The sequence below is a fragment of the Fusarium sambucinum genome, chromosome IV, assembly GCF_050947815.1.
Source record: "Fusarium sambucinum isolate potato_lamoka chromosome IV, whole genome shotgun sequence".
Classification (NCBI taxonomy): Eukaryota; Fungi; Ascomycota; class Sordariomycetes; order Hypocreales; family Nectriaceae; genus Fusarium; species Fusarium sambucinum.
Genome location: NC_139291.1, coordinates 7,036,486 through 7,054,051, shown reverse-complemented (window position 1 = coordinate 7,054,051; position 17,566 = coordinate 7,036,486). Strand labels below are relative to the sequence as shown.

At 48.3% G+C, this 17,566-nt stretch overlaps 6 protein-coding genes across 6 annotated transcripts; 3 read left to right on the top strand and 3 right to left on the bottom strand.

Annotated features, from left to right (window-relative positions):
• Window positions 1-1,822: 1,822 nt before the first annotated feature.
• FSST1_002290 (uncharacterized protein) lies at window positions 1,823-2,506 on the top strand (the record flags this gene model as incomplete). Its single annotated transcript, XM_083228264.1, has 3 exons — window positions 1,823-1,996; window positions 2,049-2,091; window positions 2,163-2,506. The coding sequence occupies 3 exons, from the start codon at window positions 1,823-1,825 to the stop codon at window positions 2,504-2,506; spliced, it is 561 nt and encodes a 186-aa protein (XP_083092472.1).
• A 558-nt stretch (window positions 2,507-3,064) lies between these two features.
• On the bottom strand, window positions 3,065-5,224 carry FSST1_002289 (anaphase promoting complex subunit CDC23; the record flags this gene model as incomplete). The annotated part of the gene is made up of 4 exons (XM_083228263.1): window positions 3,065-4,291; window positions 4,346-4,478; window positions 4,532-5,074; window positions 5,127-5,224. The coding sequence occupies 4 exons, from the start codon at window positions 5,222-5,224 to the stop codon at window positions 3,065-3,067; spliced, it is 2,001 nt and encodes a 666-aa protein (XP_083092471.1).
• A 1,072-nt stretch (window positions 5,225-6,296) lies between these two features.
• Window positions 6,297-6,632, top strand: FSST1_002288 (uncharacterized protein; the record flags this gene model as incomplete). Its single annotated transcript, XM_083228262.1, has 1 exon — window positions 6,297-6,632. One exon carries the CDS (start codon window positions 6,297-6,299, stop codon window positions 6,630-6,632), a length of 336 nt encoding a protein of 111 aa, XP_083092470.1.
• Window positions 6,633-8,497: 1,865 nt separating this feature from the next.
• On the top strand, window positions 8,498-9,608 carry FSST1_002287 (bifunctional (2E,6E)-farnesyl diphosphate synthase/dimethylallyltranstransferase; the record flags this gene model as incomplete). The annotated part of the gene is made up of 2 exons (XM_083228260.1): window positions 8,498-8,617; window positions 8,685-9,608. 2 exons carry the CDS (start codon window positions 8,498-8,500, stop codon window positions 9,606-9,608), a joined length of 1,044 nt encoding a protein of 347 aa, XP_083092469.1.
• A 532-nt stretch (window positions 9,609-10,140) lies between these two features.
• On the bottom strand, window positions 10,141-13,456 carry FSST1_002286 (PH domain-containing protein; the record flags this gene model as incomplete). Its single annotated transcript, XM_083228259.1, has 2 exons — window positions 10,141-11,982; window positions 12,047-13,456. The coding sequence occupies 2 exons, from the start codon at window positions 13,454-13,456 to the stop codon at window positions 10,141-10,143; spliced, it is 3,252 nt and encodes a 1,083-aa protein (XP_083092468.1).
• Window positions 13,457-14,603: 1,147 nt separating this feature from the next.
• FSST1_002285 (dTDP-4-dehydrorhamnose reductase family protein) lies at window positions 14,604-15,799 on the bottom strand (the record flags this gene model as incomplete). The annotated part of the gene is made up of 4 exons (XM_083228258.1): window positions 14,604-14,905; window positions 15,023-15,475; window positions 15,533-15,552; window positions 15,615-15,799. 4 exons carry the CDS (start codon window positions 15,797-15,799, stop codon window positions 14,604-14,606), a joined length of 960 nt encoding a protein of 319 aa, XP_083092467.1.
• Window positions 15,800-17,566: the final 1,767 nt, after the last annotated feature.

Genomic DNA, 17,566 nt, shown 5'->3' with positions numbered 1-17,566 from the left:
ATCTGTCAAATCAAGTCCAACTGACTTGACTAGCTCTAGCACCAGAGAATTCGGCTTCAAACGTCGTACTGTAGTGTGATGGTGCTTGGCTAGTTGGGGCAGAGGCATCAGGCAGAAGACTTTCGCCATGTCCGGTTAAATGGCTGAAAGGTAGGCAGATTCTAAGAACGGGGAGCTTCCTGTATCAAGGTCAATCTAAGAGAGAATCTACTTGCGCGGACGTTGCGTCCAGCGCTAGGTTACTGCAATCCGCCGGAGATGGTGTGCGCATTCATCATCGGGCAGGAGCCTGGAAGCTTCCACAAGCTGCGTTTGACATTATCGCTTGACGTTCAAGTTTTTCACGCAGTCCGGTGGTGTTTAGGCTGGTTTGCAAAGGGAGTAGAAGTGAGGACCGAGTATTGAAGTGCACGACGCTTGTACAACGGACGTCGTAGGAGTATCTTTTGTGGTTTCTCCAGATAACAAACGTAAAGCGATACAAGGAAGCGTCTTGGTGGGAAATGACGGCGATTTGGGAGAGTCTTTTCCTGAAAACATTGAAGTCACGGTCAAGAGGGACTGCTTCAGTCGAGGGGGTGAGTGGGAGTGCCGCATGATCATGTTTCTACTTTCAAGGGTCACGTGTCCCAATGTCTGCTGGGCACCTACCCTACGTACCAAGGCGTATTCCATACATTACTCCAATCTGAAATAATGCATCCATTATTAGCAGTACCTACTAAGATAAATATATCGAATTTCCATTTTAAATTCTGATCTTTAGCTTATTCTTATACTATAGCAAAAACCATGATCTTGGTTACGCACGGTGAAAAGAGGCTGCCTTGATAGAGTGTTTCTCCGGATAAGTCTGGACTCCTACATGTAAACTCCATAACAACTTGAAGCGCCACCATCGGAAAATTGAAGAGACACAGACGTAGAAGACGCAAGGATTCCGAGGAGCTGAAGATATTGACCTAGTAAAAAGATGATGGAGTTATGTTGTATACACGAAAGCTGAGTTCAGATTTAGTAGCGACAAGTCGTGAGTATGCGTTGCATGACGATAACCTTCCAGATGCCGTATGCTACCTTTGTTTCATCGTTTGATAATGAGATGGATTTGAAATCATAGTATCTATATCTTGTCCAAATACACTGTAAATGGCAATGGTGATAACGAGTGAGTGGACAGATGACTCCAGAACCAGACGATTAACATCAGACTCTTTCTCAAACACATATCCAGTCTTACCCGGCCTACTAAGATCTGGCACAGGCGCCGTGCAGAAACTTCTGGATGCCAGAAACATAATGCCGAACGCCATAGAGCTCGTTTGCATGCTCTCCTCAATCGGTATCTCCATTACCAACCTCCTAATATTCGTCAATGGCATCTATGGTCAGGTACCCGCTGTTGCCCCCGAACTTTATTCAAGCATAATTGAATCTCTAGTCCAATAGAATCTCGCCTATTCCACAGCATTTAAGCATGATGCTGTGATGCTTCGAAATGCTTCATGACGACAAGAGTTGACTTGACGCGTCTCTCACCTCGTACTCCTTATGTGTAGCTTTCATGGCTTGATGGAACTCATGTCAACCACGCGGCTTCCTCCGTGACGTCCATACTGATCAGAGATTCTCCCACCATGCATGGTTCGTCTTTAGTATCCCATGCTCGTCGAGGCAATCTCATAGCTGTTCTGTAAGCTCTCATCAAGTATAAAAGAGACCAGATCTCCCCTGGTGAGCTTGGTATTCTACTATCATCCTGACACCAATCATTCACTTAGAGATCAACACCAGTCAAGAGACTTATTCACTCGTTACCAAGATGAAGACCATTCAGACTCTTCCAGTGGCCATGCTGCTCTCAGGTGTCATTGCTGGGGAGTTCCCATCTATGCCAGGCATGGGCATGAAGGGTGAGGAAATGTCTGCCCCAGCCAAGCCGCCTGCTACTACTGGAGGTAGCATGGGAAGCAATTCCAACAACTGCCCTCCGGCTGTGAGTCGAAATAATATATCACTTGAGTTTATTCAGACCTAACCTGCCTCAGGTACCCGTCACCGTTACGGAGCCAGTCTACATTACTGTAACGGGTGAGTAAACCATTTCTACCAGACATGTCTTGTGTGAGACTGGCTGATCCATGTTGTCAACACTTGTATAGAATGTCCAGTGGCCCCTGAGGCTCCTCCGCCTCCAGCAGTGCCTGTCCCTCCTCCTCAGGCCACCGGCCCTGTTCCTGAGGCGCCTGCTCCGCCTGCGCCTGAAGGGCCCAAACCACCATCTCCTCCCGGCGGAGAATCAGGCCCTCCTCCACCTGCTGAGGAATCTGGCCCTTCGCCCCCTAAGGAAACAGGTCCCGGCCCCGAGAAGCCCATTGTTCCTCCTCCCTCTGGGCCCTCCCAGACCCCAGTTGGCCCCCCTGCCATACCCGTCGCCGCTGGCACCAGGGAAACTTGGAGCTTGGGAGCTCTTGTACTGGCAGGAGTTGTTGCTCTGGCTCTCTAGTTACCTGCCAGTTTCCCAAGAATGCTGGTGTGCCCCTCGGTGTCTTTACATTTCTAGGTAGATATGCCTGGAACAAGTAAGTATCTTGCATCACGCTACGCATGGGGACTGCTGGTTGACAGCAACTATGGGTCGGACGTCAATGAAGGAACTCTCAACATGTTTCTTGTACTCAACTACTAAGGTAGAACGTTAGCATGTACCGTTGGGTATACTTTAATTGAAACACTGGTTCTGGATTTAAGCTTGGTCTAGTGACACAATTATTTGATGGTCAGTGATGAGAAATTACTTTATTTCTTTCGGTCTAAATCATTGGGTATAAACTACTTTGTACACTTCCAAATGCTATCGTCAGTGTTGCTGATGGTGTCTGTATAAGCTTTGATACTCGGGCCGACCCCATCTTTTCTTTCGGGAATACCGCTTGCAGGCATCTATGCGAATGCTTCTCTGTAGGATCAGCAGTAGGTCCGAAGAGGTTGTATGTTGAAAAGCACCTTTCATCAGGTGTCGTTGGCTTTATGATTGGGCGTTTACTCGTCTTTGCCGATACTCCTAGCTCAGCGGGTCAAGCATCCCAGTTGCCTCCATGCGCGATCGAACCTCTCGCACAAGAGCCTTTGCTTCTTCCACTTCAACACCGTCTTGACATAACTCTCCTGCAAGACGAGAGGCTGTCATGTAATCTCCGGCCCGCATCGAAAACTTGGCAAGCCACATACGCGCTTTGCTCGTGGCTGCTGTAACTCCTGTTCCTTCGTTGTTTGAATTCTCGTCGTTCTCGGCGCCATTTTCAGAGCCAGCTGGCGAGTCGTTGTGAATAGCAATCGACTCCGCCGGATCAGCTTCAGCACCGCTAGCACCACCACCATCTTCTTGAGCCACACACAATTCCATGTATGACCTGGCCTCCTCTTCTTCATCCAGATTATCGTACATGACTGCAATCTGTAGGAGGATATCAGGGTCCATATGACCCGTGGCGCTACGGCTACCAAGAAGATCTCCGCTGCCAAAGCTACTGCCCACATCATAATATGCATCAGCGAGCAGTGCTCGTTTTAGCGCCTTGATACCATCACGCTGTCGGCCCATCTTCTGCAGACACGAGCCTACGGCCATCCACATTTTACCATCCCACGGCCGAAGACCAGCGGCCTTTTTGTAGTACCATAATGAGTACGTATGCATCTCCAACATCTCGTATGTTTGACCCAGACCGTACCAGGCCCGATAGTCCCGACGGTTCACGTCAACTGCCCGGCGGTACGACTCAATTGCTGCATGGGTATTTTTGAGTTCGACGTATTCATGACCCATCAAGGTCCATGCTGAGAGACATGACCGATCAAGTGTCAGAGCACGTCGGAAATACTGGACGGCTTTCTCATGCATCGAGAGTAGAGAATAATAATTCCCAACAACGACACAAGACTCAGGTCTAAATTTGTCGACACTGGAGCAAAGGTGTCCGAGGAATGCTAGCTTTGGCCGAAGATTGAGGACGTAAAGGATATTGGAATAATGGTCTAGCGAATCCAACCTATGGGGATGGAGTGCCAGCAGTCGAGTAAAATGCTGTTCAGCAGCCATCAAGTCCTTGGCGTGATAAGCTAGCAATGCGTTGCATGTGAGGAGGAAAGAGGATGTAGGGAATATTGAGAGAAGCTGCTCCAGAGAGCTGGCGAGACCAGGACCCTGCTGGTAGAGTTCAAGAGAAGTGTGCAAGTGAAACATGTAAGAGACAATGTTTTGGGGACAATGCCTGGATATTCGATTCAACTGAGAGGGCGTTAGTAACTCAAAGCGCGTTAGACAGTTACATGTATGACTTACATCCTCAACTCGAGATATTAACGACGTCATTTCTAACCAGCAACCCCAGTTCATGGTGTACTTGTGCACGCTTCGGATAAAGTATTCCAATGCCTTATCATCGTTCTTTTCTTTGGCGAGCACCATTCCATATCTGCCAAGGGTGATTAGTTGAGTAATTATAGAAACAATAATTCCAATACTCACAAATATTCAAGCCACCCCTGACTACCCAAGACTTCATCGTCTTCTGTCGTCCTCTCTTCGAACCAAGTTGCCAAAAAGTGGCCTATCACAAGTAACTGTTTGTTTGCCACCGTTCCGAGGTCCTGAGGGCCCATAACCATCTCAGAATCTTCGTTTCTGCGCTTTTCCCCTGACATGAACTTGGCGTAGAGTGCTAGGAACAGACTCTTCTGGCTTAGCTTGGGAAGGGGTACTCCTGATGCCTCAGGCGCTTTGCTCTTGCCCTTGCCAGCTGCAGAAGATGCAGAAGCATGGTCCACTCGTGAGGCAAGGACGCTGGAAAGAAGTGAGTCTGGGAGAAAAACTGCAGCGCATCGATCGAATTCTCGGCAGTCGAATAGAGATTTGGCTAAGAGATACTTGCTCAGCTCTCTAGCCTCAAGTATTGCTTCTTCAGGGTCGTTGTTGGCGGTGAATATGGGAGAGACGTGACTGGGATCTGCAGGATTGATGTTTTCCTCATCATCATCGGTTTCGGGAAGTGCATTTAGTAGTTCGGCGGCCCTGGTTCTGTCAGCCTATGCGCTAGTGGCAGCTATTGATGGGAAGGTTGTACCATTTTGAAGATTGATACAGGCATCTTTCCGAACATTTGACCACAGCGTCTTGTAGTGCAGCGCGTAACTGTGAAATTTCGTGGGCGCTGAGAGTCATGGTTTGTTGTTTTGAAGTGTTGGTGGGGTAGTTTTGAGATGGAACAAAAGTCCCCAACGGAATGCGCAGACGCGCTGTGTTCTGAACGCTAGATCAGTAAAGATCTAGAGCTCGAGGTGAGTTTATATGTACTCGAGACACAAGAATTGGGGGTTGTTGATGGTCGTGAGGTGAGGACTGAAGGTGTCATGAGCATGACCGCTTAGCGTTTGACTTTCATCATGTCAACAGCATAGGTAGGCGCGCATCGCAGGTCCGTGCCTCTACTATCAAACACTGTATCAAACACTGTACGTAGTACGGAACGAATATTAATGTGAACCAAAGCCGTTGAACTTGTTGTTCGTCATTGGTAGCACAATAATTTCAAAAGTTTGCTACTAAACAAGAAGAAAGTGTCTCGTGATATAAAAAGACTTTGTTTATACTGATCTGTCTGACCAATATTGCAGCCATCCACTTCCATTCACTTACACTCATTTCCAACGTTAGATGTTGTGTCACAACGGCTCCAGTAGGAACTCAGATTGGCCAATACTCCGAAAGTTTGGTGAGACAAAGGATAAATTATCAGCTTCCCATATGGATACAAAGTTTTATACGCATCAGCTCAGAGCTGACAATGGTCTTATTATGGTGTAGCTTGTTCAAGGAGCAAGGATAGCAAATTGTAGAATAAAGTCGAGTCTGATCACCTTGATCATGCCCTGCCTCCTAGGACGATAAACACTTGCTAATATTCTTTACTATTTGGTGTTAAATTGCTAAACATTCTGTGTTTGAATACATGCTTCGCTTTTCAGCTACCAAATCGACAAGCAACATATCTAGAGTCATAAACAACTTTCAAGAACCAATCTACCGGTGTTGAGGAGAACAACATAATGTACCCCAACAGAGCTGTCAGGATATTCCCCTGTTTGATGTGTTGGACACCGGAAGTCAAGTGCCCCAACTACGTGTTCCTCAAGCGAAGTATCTGTGTTGATTGCGAGGTAAAGCAAACCCATTCATATCCAATCCTTCCGGCACGCCGCGACCAAGTTTCACAATCTAAAATCTCAATCAGAGAATGCGTAGGCAGTACGGCGAGAATGAGCAGATGGCCTCACAAGTCCACGAGACCCTTGTGCGATACCTTCTCGATAAGTATTCCGAGAAGGACGGTATCACCTACGAAAGGATCAACGCATACATCACAAGCGCCAAAGAAGTCAACGTGGACAACGTTCTGATTGTGGCGCTGGACTATATCTTTCGTAACTTTAGCGAACTGTATCATGCGGTATGCGATGCCGTTGAGATGGCAAGGGATAGGGGTCCTGTACGATGGACGCCAGATAATTTGGCCGAGAGACTCGAGAGGGTGAAGAGGGAGCAAGAATGGGAGCAAAGGGGGGACGCATGAATGAACGATGAAGCCTTTTTGGGCGATAGGCAAGAGTTAGTCTTTGGGTGGACGACCTAGAACTTGCTGTTATGGATTCAGAAACGTTTTCTTTTAGAGCTGGGGTTTGGCGCAAACGTTCGAGCTGTCAACTTTATTTCATATCTCACCGAGTCACGGCATGCCCGTACCATCCATCTTCTATGAGCAGACTTTGCCCAATAGCCCGTGCCAATGGTGCCACAGGAACTGAATCAGTCACCGGGGAGCTTTCTGAATAGACTCTTGCCACAACTGGCAACCGTTTATTTAAAGGTAGTGTAAGCTCTTCTAGAACTGAGCTGTGCCCTGTACACTCTTGTCTTCATCAACCTTTGCAGATCCGGTACATAATACTCTCTGGCTAATGGAATGGGATGAGTGGCCCGGTCAAACAGCATGTATCACAGCGTTCGAATGGCTGTGAATATCAGCGATGTCCCACAGAACGAACGTCAGTTACAACATTGTACAATCCTCTGCAGCACGTGCGAACCGAATCATCGCGGTATCAGGGTCCGTCACGGCCGGCGAGAGAGAAATGGTATAAGAGCGAGTGTACAAGACATGCCATGGAAAGCAAGCCCAACCTTTGGCCAAGCATGTCTCAAAAAAGCGATAACCTCGTAAGCGATATATCGATTCCAAACCTCCTCGAAGAGATAGAAAAAGAACAAAACCCACAGAAGATTATGCGTTGGCCCTGTAATCACCACTGGGGTAGCAGGAAGTGTAACGAATATGTCGACTCCTTGGGAGCAAAGTGCCTGGACTGCACGGTATGTACATGCGCGTGCATGCTCCTGTGAGTAGCCGTCATTGATGAGACGTTATTGACAAAACTCGCCAATCCAGAATCGCAAGGACATAGACAGTACGCCAACGCATACTCGATTTGCGCATATGTACGATGTGGAGCAATTTGTTGAAGGGTTTCGCAATGTAGGACTCAATGCAGCGTGCGTCGTTGAGATGATGAAGGATGGTGCATCAGAAAAGTCCTTACGTGAAGCATTATGCGTGGTTCAGGAGAACGATGGCGGATGGTATGATAGGATTAAGTATGTCGTCCCACAGGGGATTAGTCGGTATAAAGCAGAAGAAGGTAAAGGTGAGGCGCTGATGTATGTACAAAGCAGGTAGACATGGAGTTTGGAGCTAGAAGCCCGTGGGTTGCAAAAATCTTGACACAACTTCAAAAACAAAATACCTAATTTAACTAGTATTTACTTTATACTGTCTTAGGCCCTCCAATAGAAAAGAGCCTCGTGATAAAGAACATTGTTCTAAATGCTGCTGGGTAGGCCTAGGAAGATATGGAGAACCCTTTAGGTTGCATTCTCACCGTTGAATAAATCCGCTAAGTTCCCCAAATCTCACCGCCTAATTAGGTCCCCTGGTCCCTTAAACTTTGCCATGTTGGTCCTCACCGAACAAATCAAGAGTGGAGGACGGAATACCCACCCGCGAGCTTTCAGTCTACTACCTAGGAGGGGCTCCCGGCCTGTTGCCCCTCTTTCCTTATTCTTTTCGCGAATTGGGGCAGGAGGGGCCCTCAGGGTAAAAGAAAAGTTGGCTGCTAGAAGCATAGGAGACGAAAATAGTAGGTCAGTTGATGCTAGTTCGACCGTGACTTTAGATCATTTGTTTTTATAGCCTAAAGTTTGAAGGTCAACTTTTCTGCTACCCACTAGGGGCCATCCATTGAGCAGTTGCTACTAGATATGTACTTACCTCTGATCAACTCTGACTCTAATTTCCTTCTTCTTTCCTGCTCATATAAAGCGGTCTTTTCAACTACTAACTCTTGTTTCTGACTTGACTACTACTTACACAAATCACCAACAATGGCTCAACAAACTACTCTCGAGGAGTTCAACTCCGTTTACCCCAAGCTTGAGGAGGCTCTCCTTGACCAGGCTCGTTCTTACAAGCTCCCTCAGGAGCAGCTCGACTGGTACAAGAGAGTAAGTACCGGATATGAAGCTATTCCCAACTTCCTCCCTGAAAGCTAGCTAACATGCCACTTCAAAGTCTCTCGAGGCCAACCCTCTCGGCGGAAAATGCAACCGCGGCATGTCCGTCCCCGATTCCGTCTCCCTCCTCCTCGAGAAGCCCCTTTCTGAGGAGCAGTACTTCCAGGCAGCCACTCTCGGCTGGATGACAGAGCTCCTCCAGGCTTTCTTCCTCGTTTCCGACGACATCATGGACTCCAGCATCACCCGTCGTGGCCAGCCCTGCTGGTACCGCCAGGAGGGTGTTGGCATGATTGCCATTAACGACGCCTTTATGCTCGAGTCAGCCATCTACACTCTTCTCAAGAAGTACTTCCGCACCCACCCTGCCTACGTCGACCTCATCGAGCTTTTCCACGAGACCACCTTCCAGACCGAGCTCGGACAGCTTTGTGACTTGCTCACCGCCCCTGAGGACCGCGTCAACCTTGACAACTTCTCCCTCGAGAAGTACAGCTTCATCGTCATCTACAAGACCGCTTACTACTCTTTCTACCTCCCTGTTGCGCTCGCCCTCCACCAGCTCAACCTCGCTACCCCAAGCAACCTTAAGCAAGCTGAGGATATCCTTATCCCTCTCGGAGAGTACTTCCAGATCCAGGACGACTACCTCGACAACTTTGGCAAGCCCGAGCACATTGGTAAGATTGGTACCGATATCAAAGACAACAAGTGCTCTTGGCTCGTGAACCAGGCTCTCGCCGTTGCCACCCCCGAGCAGCACAAGATCCTCGAGGAGAACTACGGCCGCAAGGACGATGAGAAGGAGAAGGTCATCAAGAAACTCTACGACGACTTGAAGCTTGAGCAGCTCTACCTCGACTACGAGGAAAAGGTTGTTGGCCAGATTCGCGAGCGTATTGCCAACATTGACGAGAGTGGTGGCCTCAAGAAGACCGTGTTTGAGGCCTTCCTCGCCAAGATCTACAAGCGCAGCAAGTAAACTGGGGTTTAAATGTAATAAAGAGGACATGGGATAGACGGTTGAAGTGCAAAAGTTACTTGTCTAGCGAAATCGCCTCACATCCATACACTATGTACCGTATAGACCAAAGCTCTATACCTCTAATGAAACGAATCAATGCAAAACAAAAACTTTTCAATGATTTCAATTCCCACAAAATAAAGTATGAACCTAATAAAAGGATGGTGCCAGCCCATCTTGTGCACAGTATCGTGACAGGTCATGAGCTCCAGATGAAGATTTTGATGTCTGGAAAACTCCCAAAATACAAATGAGACATATATAAGTTCAGGCGTAATCTGACCTTAATGATAAACCCAATATCAAGTCATTTATCCAAATTTTCCAAATCTGCACTTCCAAGATTCTTAGTCTAGTCGGCTTTTCTCAACATAGGAGCCGCAAACCTATGACAATAGAAACCCATTGACTTCAAAACCAGAGGCATAATTGCGTAAATCATAACGACATTCAGCGCGTCAACTATGAATAGTAAGATTTCACTATCAACTTAGATTCTTGATGGCTGACCAACTGTCCCAGCGCGGTCGATCAACGGCCCCCGCGGACGAGGATCACGACCACGGGACTGGTCGATCGGCGCCGTCATCTCTCGGCGTAAAGAGCGGATTGGCACAGGGGGGACAGGAGGAGCATGGCTTGGTGGCGGCTGCATTCCTGCAGTGGACCGGCTCCGAGGGCGGCTGCCCATACTCATGGTAGAGGATGATGAAGGGATACGAGGCTGGTTGATGAGACCACCAGAAGTGCTGCGGGTGTTGAACATATTGTTGTTTTGACCACCTGTGGCAAGGCTAATCAGAGGGCCACCTGTCGGGGCCTTGATACCATGACCCTTATTCTTTTCGCGCCAGCGAGGTGGTTCTGGGAAACTGTTGGTCAGATTAACCAACGGCTGTGGGATGTCGGGGACCTTTTCGGTCATTGGTCGTCTGTTCGTATCCCGAAGGGATTTGCTGCGGTAGCTTGATCGAGTAGATTGGTCTGTACCTACAGGAAACCACGACTTCGAGTCTGTCGAGGTTTCCTTAGGGGTTGTAGGTGAGAGCACGCCACCGTTCAACAAAGAGGGTCCCTCTGTGAAAGCTGCGTTCGTCGAAATGTAACTATTGTCGACTGGCGTCTTCTCATGGACCTTGCGCTTCTGCTCGTAGCCCTGGCCCAGCAGCGACGCCCCCTTCGTGAAAGCGGAGTTCGTGGTGGTGGGACTGACCACAGGTGTTCGTTCTGCTATTTTGCGTTTCTCCTCATAGCCTTGACCCAATAGTCCAGTTGACGAAAACTGTTTTTGGTCAACTGGTGGTGACCTGTGCTTGTTATATACCGACTTGGATTTGGACAATGTATTTGATTGCTTGCAAGTGGCTTTGCGAACGAGCCCAGTCTTGAACTCGGGGTCGGAGTCGGGCTCATTTTTGTTCTGGTCCAAATCTTTACCAAACTCCTCTAGAGGTTTGTCAAATCGGTCCATATCGAGGAGTGGCTGGAAAGCGCCTATTGTATATGGAGTCTCATCGACAGAGACTTGGGTGCTATGTCCTTTGGCAGCCGTACTCTTGGATCTGGACATGGCCTTTGGAGATGTGCTGTTGCCGAAGCCCATGGAAATTTGAGGTGCCTTGTCCTTTTTGTCCTTTTTCTCGAAGTCGACTTGCTTGTTGACCAAGTACCAACTTCGCCAGCGTTGCACAAGCTCCAAGAAGCGCCTGGCAAGTTGTCCATCCTCGGCACAGAAGAAGTGGACAAAGTTTTCGCCATTGGGAAACACGAAGGTCTTCTGCTGGCTTTTTACGGCATAACAGAAACGCCGCGGTGCTTTTAAATGACGCCTGGCTTCGCTCTCCCTTGGGGTGTAAATATCAAAATCTGACAGATGACACAGAACAGTACTATCCTTGTCTGAAGCCTTTGAGTCAGGCTTCTTTGAAGCATACATCTGACCGGATTCTAGCAGAGTGATCCATCGTTTGTTCCATTTTCCCGGTCTTGATGAATGGTACATTTGCAGAGTGAAGCCAGGAGGAGGCGTTGGAGACCGTGGTACCGATTTGATGTCAAGATCGGGATCATCGCTTTGCGAGATATCATTGGTAACAACCAGGAGTGAGTTTTGCTGGTCACGATCCCATGAATTCATGACATCGCGGATGCGCTCGTAACGGCGAAGACGTCGCTCGAGACCTAGCTCGACATAGCATTCGATCAGAATGCTGGCCTTGGGGTCAATATCATGACTTGTCAAGTTGGCAGTTGAATAGATAATATCTACAGGAGAAGTGTCGACATTGACGGGTAAATTGATCACTGAAGAGAGGCATCGTACACAAACACGCTGTAGAAGAACCACTATGTCAGTTACCTGTAGCACAATCTTAAAAGCAGTATGCGAAACTCACCCTTTCACCTCCATTGATGGCAGAAGCTGGCGCATCAGTGCCCGGCACTATGCCTTTGCCTCCCTGCACTATAGAGCTCATTTTTTCTGGTGAAGAAGATTCCTCAGGACTGTTGGGGCAGCTGAAATCCAAAGAAGAGATGGTCGGTGCTCCAGGATTTGGCGTGCTGGGCTGGCTTGCTACGGCATTCGACCGCCGGGTGAGGTAGAGAAAAGGAAGCTTGTCAAGGACAAATAATCGTGGAAATCTTGGAGAAGGGGTTGGAGGTGGTGCGTATAGGCGCGCAGGGCCACGCTTCTTCTGTTCAGCCTCGATGCGATCGTTCTCAGCCTCAAGACGGGCAACTACGTTAGCCACACGTTCGGCTTCTTGTTCTTGTCGCTCAAGTTCTTCTCGTTCAAGTTTTGCAGCGTTCTCGGCAGCTTCAGTATTTATGCGTAAAGCAAGGAGATTGCGATGTTTGAACCGTGCAATGTCACTGGCGGATGGTACTGTACGGAGTATAGGCGACTCTGGCGCTGGGAGGTCGAAAATAGAGGTTGATGGACGGTGTTTGAAAGAGTCAAGGCCTCGAGGACGACTGCGACTGCGACTAGGGCTTCGGCTAGCACTACGATCACGACCAGTTGAGTGCGCAAGATTGTGTATGTAGTCGTGGTTTAGAGTTGGCGATCGCAGAGGTAGAGGTTTGGAAGCTAAGGATGAAAGCGATGGTAGTGGGATGTTTGTAGTTTTTGGCAATAGGACATATGACGGACTGGCCAGGGGTGTACTGGGGCCAGACGGGACAGCGGGCGACGGCGCGGTTTGAGAGTCTGGCGCTAAATTTAAATTACTTGATGCGCGAGCAAAGCTTTGTGCATATGGTGACACCAACACCGACGGAGCTGGCGACTGGACGACTGAAGGCCCAGATGACAAGGAACCTTGGCGGTGTCTTGTACTTCTATTGTCGGTGTCAACTGATCCCACCGCAATTCGTGGAGAGAGACTGCCAATCACCCCAGTCAAGCTCTCCGCTAGACCCTTGAAAAACTCTGCCCCACGAGTGCCGACTGAAACAGTGACCGGAGGCGGTGATGTTGGGAGTGGCGGCGAGATAATACGTCGCCGTTCTCGTCTCAATGCGAGTAAAGAGGTGACACTTTTGGATCGATGCCGGATGAATTTTGCAGATAATGTTGGCGAATCTAGTCGCGGGTAACAGTCTCCATCAGCCAGATGGGACCCTTCCGGTGGTGAGCTAGTATATACTTCGAGAGTTCTTTGAGATACAGAAGAAATGCTTTTCTCATGCAAGGTTCGATATTTGGACAAATCTGGTATTGGCGGTTTCTCATTGTCAATTGGATACAACAAGTAATCGTGAAATTGCACCGGGACGGCCGCAACCGCCACTGACGATGCCATATCAAAAGTGCCGCTAAAGAAAGTGTTCCTGCAGTGGTGGATGGACCCTTGAATAGCGCTGATGCAGCCCTATCGGAGCAGCGATGGCCCTGAAACGCTCCAATATTTTCGGTTCGATCCGCCGCCCGTTGTATTTCGAAGACGGGTGAACGAGTCGTCAATCAGAAGGGATCGTCAACAGGGTTGCCTTCTGGAAAGTTGAGATGAAGTTTCGTGAGATATAGAGGTTCACACCAGGTGAATTGTTTCGATCTCTGACAAGAAAGTCATTACTTCGCATTGATCAAGTTACTCGGAAAGAGAAATCCCAACTTGCAATTTTTTTATTTAAAGATTCTGGAGGCAGTCGACGAGAAAGAGAACAGAAGAAGGCTCAGGGGGACTCCTACTCTAGGTACTAAAGGACATATCACTATGGAAATAATCTAGAGCTCCTGAATATTCTCTCCCTCGATAGAACCGGCTCCTTTTACTTAGAATCAAGTAATGTAATACAATTCGATGTAATAGTAGAGATGGTATGCGGACCTTGCAATAATAAGAGCTCTGGTATGAAGCCAGATACGTACATTGGATACGGAGGGCCAAGTTCAAAGTCATCCCTTGTTAAAGTGGTTGAGCGGCAAGCGCCCATTCCATTACCAACAGCGATGCGATTCATGATTGACGAGTTAATTCCCCATATTCTGATAATGCCTGAAGCGCGATCGACCATCACACCTGCTTTCTTCGCTCACTGAGTTTATGAAACCCGGCGAGGCTTTCTTAGCGACCGTTGCTCGAGTATTTGTTCTCATCCAATACAGTATCTTAACCAGACCATAACCTCTAACGGCATAGAGCGTTTATGGGTCAGGCATTGATTGCTTTAACACGCCGAAAACCAAAGCATCACTCTTAGCACCTATTCGACACTCCAGTGCGATTGAGACGAAGCCCATGTGAAGGGTTTGAGGCTCCCTCTTCCTTTTGTCTTGGGATCTCACCATGGCACGGGCTACAATTTGAGACATACCCCCTTTTCCACCGCCCAGCACCACCCAGACCACTCGAAGAAACACTTCGTCTCGTCTGAACCTTGTATCCAGAACACATATCTGACACATATCTGACCAATCCTCACTGGCGGAGAGAAATGTGTCCGCCCTTATTTTCGAAACGCGCGAACCTCGCGTCTCCACCAGCCTTTAAAGTCGCACGTTGAAACATCAATTCCCAAGTCCTTGAGCGCCTTTGTGCTCAGGTGGCAGTCGTAAGGTCGCTGCACACTGGCATTCGGGTCATTCCCCTCTGTGTTGGGTGTGATCCCTTCTGTCGACAGGCCCATGATTTCGCCAAACAGAGCTACTATCTCATACTTGGTCATTCGATCTTCAGAAGAAAATTGGAGGATACTGGGGAGAGATGCCCGACTGTTGCTTGGGGTGTCAAGATACTTGACCGAAATGTCTGAAGAAAATTGTCAGCAAAGTCGTCGTTCCTGGCACTCTCAACAAGTTGTAATAGAGCCTGGACGACGCCATGGTTTGCCCGAGACGGGTTGGTTCAAAACATGGTAAGACATACCGTGACAAACTCGACCAATGTCTTCCGTGTTTGTGGGATAACGAATAGCCCAGTGGTCCATGTTGATTTGAGCACCCTGTGTCTGTGCCTTCCACAAAGCGTCCATCAAAACGTTGACCGCGCTCTCAGACGGTGTCTCGGCGTTTCCATAGAGAACAGGAACTCGAAGCACAACGCCCAAACCTTCCTTACCAGCTTCCTTGAAGGTTTCTAAAACAGCACGTTCGCCATCGAGTTTAGTCTGACCATAGAGGTTGGTAGCTCGGGGTTCAGCGTCAGCTTCGTATGGAGCATCTCCGGGTACGCCAGGGAAGACATAGTCAGTAGAAATGTAGATGACAAAAATATCTCTTTCAGCGGCCAGTTTGGCAAGTGCCTTGCTCGCAGCGACATTGAGTGCTCTGGCTCCCTCGGGATCTTTGTCGACCTTGTCTGGGAACCGCTGCGCAGCGCCTTTGAGAAGCACAATAGTCAGTACTTATATGGACCAAGAGCTATTCAACGACTTACAGTGGACAATGACCTTAGGCCTGCGTAAGTTGGTTATAAAGGTTAGCCTGATGGCACGATACCGGGAGAGGAGTGCACGAACTTGGTATCATCCAGAAAATTTGCTACTTCATTCTCATTGCCTAAGTCGACTTTGAAAGTGCTGATTCCATCTGCACGGGAAAAGCCTGTTCCTTTGACCTCCCAATTTTTGATGCCAAAAGCCGCAGAGACCTCTCGACCCAAGAGGCCAGTAGCACCTGTAACGAGAACAGTACGATCAGACATTATTGATAGTCTGTGATTTGGTAATGATACTCAAGTTCGAAACTTGCCGGTTTGAGTTGGTTGAGTATAAGTTGAAGTAGCGTGATGAGAGTTGAGACGTCATCGCCTCCAGGATAAGGTGGGGTCGTCATGAGGGGCAGAAAGGAGTTGCACTTGTCATGAGAGCTCTGTACTCCTCACCCTGCAGCTGAAGGAGAGATAATCAAAACTTGGCTTCTAAGAGAGCTTTTATGTCACAGTAAATATAAATGTCTAAGCTTTATTTCATGGTTATTGCATTGTCATGACAATTCAGCAGGGTTTATATCTCATTGTAAGTGGTGCGACTGCTTGACATAGGTTTGTTTACACCCAGTCTTCCAACTTATCAAACATGCCTACCCGTCACAACTTATATGATCTTGCTTCCTCATATCAATATGTATGTCGTTAACGACTTGGCCATTGCCTTGTCAAATCTTGATTGACATGTCCCGACGAACTGCTGCACTCCCTGCCCAGATTCTTATATACTCAGAGCTATAGGTTAGCGCTATATCGGATATCATAAAACAGGGTGCCCTTGCCTAGTCAACTCATGATTTGCATGTGTCCGAGTGCAGATTTAGATCTAGCTTGAAGTTAATTGGAACTGATCTATCACATAACATAGATTGTTTGATATGCACACGGGTGGATGCGCGGTTGGAAGCTTAATAGCCGCCGTGTGCTTCGAACTGGCGCGATAGTTTTTGACACCGACAACCAGTTGAACAAGGCCCTACCCACGTTGGCACTATTGTCAATGATATTCCCATTTCAGTCATAGTCGGTATGCCCGACGGAATCAAAACACCCAATTGGCCCAACATGCAGCTTCATGCCTGCTTATACTCGTGAGTGTGGTCTGAATTACCACCAAACTTTTGGCGCTGATGGGCTGTGCATCAGAATGTGTCTGGCAGCTCTGGCTTGCAGACTAAAGAGTGCATCGTCTGACCTCCTATTACTTCATTAGTGGATTCGCGGGACCAAATCCAGTTTACGCGGCGGGCCGGTCCGGCCAGGATCCTCGAAGACTATGGGTACAAGACAATGACTTGAAGTATACGTTGAACAGTCTCTTGAAAAGGCAGATATCAACCAGTCAGCCATTGGTCCAAGGGACCTAACGCCGTTGTAAGGGTGTGAACTGGCAGCCCTGGAATGAGGCTCCGTGATCACCTCTACTCTCAATCCTCGCGGCCGATCAGAGTCTCCAACTTCAATACCCTATCAAAATTGACCACCTTGGCAGATGAACCATCTAAAAACCGGATTCAGTAGCTTTGTCGTTCACCGCCGATTGTAATTGAGCGTAGCGTATTTCAAAGTTCCAAAAAAAGCTGGAGTCAAGGCTAGGATGGCCTCAAAGCAACATCAGGGCTCAGTGCAGTATTCTCGATACAAGCGGGTTCCCCTAAAGAGTGAACTATTGGACATTGCTCCGCAAGCTATGTAGTCCAGCGACGGCCAGGCTTATAATGTCGGTCTTGTGGCAGTACCAGTGGTCCAAGGGTTTAAGGAGTGGATGAAGTCGGCATTTATACATTACTGCTGGTATCAGTGTCGTTGCCGCCTATAGAAGCCCAAGGACAAACAGACAGCCATCTGTAAGATGCGTGCTCACCAAATCGGTCATCCATACCCGACTTGGGTCTGAAATTCCATTGTGGTCGAGGCAACAGGGATCTGCAAACAAATGCAGCGTGATGTGGCATTGGTAAGACATACTGTTGGGCGACTCAC